Below are 4,766 nucleotides of genomic sequence, written 5' to 3'. Positions count from 1 at the left end.
TTTTTTTTTTTTTTTTAGGCATGAGCTCCTTGATAGATTATCCAAGTCTTGACACATATATAATATATAAAGAAGAGTCACCAATTAAAGAGAGACAGAGGAAGAAACATTGGAGGGATCCTATGAGGAAGAGTAAAGGGTAAAAATGATATAAATACTATATACAAGTATCAAATTTTAAAATATTTTATTATTAAATACTTTATTAATTTAAATTATAAATTAAAATATTATAAAATATAATTCATGCCACTTATGAAACTATCACTCGTAAAGAGAGTCTCTTTTTTTCCATTCTATCTCTCATTCATAAATAAAGTATGTGTGTTTGGTCTACATCTTAAATTTACTCTTCTGTTTGTTGAATTTCTTCATGGAAAATATGTCCATTGATGACATTGGAGTGATTAAAGTCCTCATGCATCACTTCTTGGAAGGCTACTAATATTTGGTTTGTATATTTAGAAGCTTTTATGCATATGCACTTAGAATTTTTATTATTTTACCCACTTAGTGTTTATCATTACATAATGACATTCTTTGATTTTTTTCTGGTTTATTTTATCTGTTATTAATGGAGTGACACTTGATTTCATCTGAATTTTATTAACATGTAATATCTTAATTCATTTATATACTATCTGTTAGTGTGTATCCCCAGAGATTTTCTTGCAACCAACATATATTTAAGTATTGTCTTGTTTTCTGTTTATTCATTTCCTATGTCTTTTAGGTGGAAAATGGAAATTAATTTACTTACAGTCAAAGATATCAATAATAGATATGGTCTCATAGCATCCATGTTCAAACTTGCTTTTTAATTTTCAGATAGCCCATTTTCTTCCTCTCACACAGCCTTCTTGCAGTTAGATTACTTAATGTAATAGTACATTTTGATATCTGACTTATTTGTTTGTTTTCTATTAAAGATATTTTCTTAGCAATAGATTGTCAAGGTAAGGAACTTAGCACCAGATGTGAGGTACCCCCTGTTACATTTTCTATTATGGAGTTTAGAAATAATAGAAACTTGGATAAAATAATTAAAATTAATGGAGGATACTTTGATTTTTAAAAGACTATATTTGCAGACTGTTTTTCTCTTCTGTTAGATTCTTATTACATGTCAAACTTTACATCTTTCTAAATCTCTTACTTTAGTGTATTAAATAACCTCTTATTAAATTTATTATTTTAGTTTTAGTATTTATACTAAAGAGATGGGTAGCTTATGCATCACATTTGTAATATTGGAGTATCCTGAATTTGTGTGTAGAATTACTATTTTCACTGAATTTTATACTTCCCAGAATTTCCACTGTTCATTTTATAGTTAAATTTGTTCAGCTTAAAAAATCACCTGCAGCATTTTTATCTATAGGACAGGCATGGTAAAAATTTCTTTTGACCTCATTTTTTCTGATTTTGTATGTATCTTTCCTTCATTTCCAAACATAACATTGGCATGTACAGAAAACCTGCTTCACAGTTTCTTTCCGTCCACATTGAAAAAATGTTCAAGTCCCTGTTTTCCTAAGCAATGGAACATGGAATATGTCAGCACACTGCTCTTGATAGTCTCCTTTCTAACTTTCCATTTTGAGTCGCTGATTATACAACATATCACGATGTATGTTGAATTTAAAAAGGAGGGAAAACGTGACTTTCCTATACTTGGATATTATTACGTTTTATAGATTAAGAGTGAATGCTGTCTTTTGCGACATCAGAGGGATGGTGGAGGATGTTTATAATGACTCAACTGACACAGGTCTAGAGGCTCAGTTCATGAACAGTGATTTATAGATGGGAGCTGGACAATTCCTGATACTTATCCATGTTGAGCTTCTTTTTTCTTTTTTTTTTTTATTAAGGCATTTTTTATTAGATATTTTCTTCATTTACATTTCAAATGCTATCCCAAAAGCCACCTATACCCTCTTCCACCCTGCTCCCCAACCCTCCCACTCCCGCTTCCTGGCCCTGGCATTCCCCTGTACTGGGGCATATAATCTTTGCAAGACCAAGGGCCTCTCCTCCCATTGATGACTGACTAGGACATCCTTTGCTACATATGCAACTGGAGACACAGCTCTGGGGGGCGGGGGTACTGGTTAGTTCATATTGTTGTTCCTCCTATAGGGTTGCAGACCCCTCTAGCTCCTTGGGTACTTTCTCTAGCTCTTTCTTTAGGGGCCCTGTGTTCCATCCAATAGATGAATGTGAGCATCCACTTCTGTATTTGCCAGGCATTGGCATAACCTCACAAGAGAGAGCTATGTCAGGGTCCTGTCAGCACAAACTTTCTGGCATATACAATAGTGTCTGGGTTTGGTGGTTTTATATGAGTTTCTTAAAGAGATCTGAGTCCACTGCCTGCACTTAATTCTTTGTCTCACAAGCAGGAGGATCTCTCTTTATGCTGTATTTCTTTGTGTTGAGGAAGAGGCAATCATGCAATTCTTCAATTAGTTTGGCCGCTTTCCCTATTTTCATACAATAAAACCAAGTTCTGAGATCTCACAGATGATGAATTTCTTGTGATGATAGTTTCATGCCTGATTAGCCACTGAAATGAACGAGTCTTTAGAGAGAGTTAGTTGGAGAACACTTTTTCATTTTTTCTTTTTCTTGGATCTGTGGGAGACATGTGGAAGCATAAGGGCCACAAGGTATTGCAGGCCACAATTATTGCAGGCCCCAAGAGGGATAGGTACTCCACAGGAAAACCAAAAGAGTCAATTCACCTGGACCCTTGGGGGCTCCCAGAGACTGAACCACCAACCAAAGAATGAGAATGGGCTGGATCTACGCTCCTGGAAATACATAGCAAATGTACATCTTGGTCTTCATGCAGGTCCTCGAACAACTGGAGCAGGGGCTGTCTCTGAACTTGTTGCTTGGATATAGTTCCCACAGCTGGGTTGCCTTGTCTGGCCTCAGTGGGAGGGGATGATCCTAAAACTATAGAGAATTGATATGCCAGAGTGCAGTGTTACCAAGGGGAGGCATCTACCCTCTCAGAGGAGAAAGGGATGGGAGAAGGAGGAGGAGGAGGGAGGATCTGTGGAAAGGAGATACTGGTAGGAGAGGGGGACAGATATAGGGATGTAAAGTAAGTAAAGAAATGAATTAGTGGAAAAGGAGCATATCCTTCAATGATAAACCTCAAATAGATTTTTAAAAGTGACTGAAATGTCAGTGTCTTATCATAATTGTCATGGTAATATTGTTCTCAAAATGACAGAGAAATAGCAAAGATTACTTATCTCTAGTCTGTTCAGGTACAGTGTCACCAATTACAAAACTGATATTGAATAAACATGCTTCATAGCATGACAAGCACTGTCTCTGTTCCTTCAAGAGGATCTGATTCAACATGTCAATTGTTTTGCATTAACCTAAAAAGCTAACCTTAATCAAATTAATCCTTTATTATATAGAACTTTTCTCTTGATGTCATAGAAAGATGATGTCTTTCCTTAATGGTCACAACTGTTTTAAGCACATTGTTACATACCATTCTTTTTGCTTTCCAGCTAACCCCTGCATCTATTATGATGAATACAATAACTGTGATAAGCAGGTAAAACTTTATGGGTGCTCACATCCAGCTGTCCAGCCATTCTGCAAGGCTTCTTGTCTGTGTAAAACTGAAATAAAATAACCTAATATTTGCTACTATGCTCTGAAGATAAAGTGTGTTTTCAGGATCAATTATTTCACCTTAATGTAATGTATTGTAAGACTTTGTACTGAATTTCATTTGTTTTTTTTCAATTATGCCCAAGTACTTAATTTTTAACCATCATTTATATACATTAATATATTTTGTTCAATTCTGTGCCCAGTGCATGTAGTAAGAAATCTTTAAATTTCATTGTTTAACGAAAGGGCAAGTCAAATGCTTGCCCCAAATTTAGTACATGTGATTTGTGATGTGTAAGTAAACTTACTCCAGCTAATGAATGTTCTTCATCTGTAACTTGCAGTAAAATAGCTTTTTACCTAATCCTTTTTCAAACATCTCCATTTCCCAACAACCCTAATATTTCTTGTTTTAATGTTTAATTTTCATTCTATTTTAAATCAGACATTAAAAATATTCTACAAACAAGAGTCAGGCTTCGACTTGAACTAAGAGTGATCTAAATGTCTTCCCAACTCATTAGTATCTCAGCATGCATGTTTGTGATGTGGAAAATGAGAGCTCGGCTGCCTTTGGGTTCCTTGTCCCTTCACCTCTATTTCTCCTCTGCCCTCCTACACACTCCTGTTGCCCTGAGCACCCCATTACTAAATTGTCGTGTTTCTAAAACCATAATGGAATGGCCATCACACCAGGCTGCCAAATTATTTGAAATACCTAATCCTTTAAATTATATCGCTTTATAGAAAAACTAGGTCCTATAAATTGTTCTGTATACAGTTCTAATCAAAGAAAAGATGTGTGTGTGTGTGTGTGTGTGTGTGTGTGTGTATCCATGTGTTTTTTTATTTGCAGTAGGGAATCCCTGCAACCACCACAGTTAGCAGGAAAGCAATCTGCATGAAATTAAGACTGTGCTGATGCTGGGTTAAAACTGTGTACTGTAAATTGCTCTCTGTATAGTACAAATCAAAGGAAACTGAAAGTGGAACATAATAAATAATGATATTGTGATATGTTCTTTATATACTCTTTATTTTGGAGCCTTGAACCGTGCCAGTTCAAAAGGAATATAAAAGTCTGCAAGTCTGAATATCAGAGAAACATTGCAAGAAAT

At 35.3% G+C, this 4,766-nt stretch overlaps 1 protein-coding gene across 1 annotated transcript in view; it reads left to right on the top strand.

Moving 5' to 3' along the window:
• The window catches only part of Crisp1 (cysteine rich secretory protein 1), a 29,021-nt gene extending 24,910 nt beyond the window's left edge, over positions 1 to 4,111 (top strand). Inside the window, exon 8 of the mRNA XM_021199188.1 lies at positions 3,540 to 4,111. Within this exon, the coding sequence (XP_021054847.1) occupies positions 3,540 to 3,667 (128 nt within the window). The 3' untranslated portion in view covers positions 3,668 to 4,111. The remainder of the gene's footprint in view (positions 1 to 3,539) is intronic.
• Positions 4,112 to 4,766: the final 655 nt, after the last annotated feature.

The sequence above is a fragment of the Mus pahari genome, chromosome 5 (genome assembly GCF_900095145.1).
Source record: "Mus pahari chromosome 5, PAHARI_EIJ_v1.1, whole genome shotgun sequence".
Taxonomy (NCBI): Eukaryota; Metazoa; Chordata; class Mammalia; order Rodentia; family Muridae; genus Mus; species Mus pahari.
The sequence above is the reverse complement of the archived record's forward strand: the minus strand, read 5'-3'. Positions and strand labels throughout refer to the sequence as shown.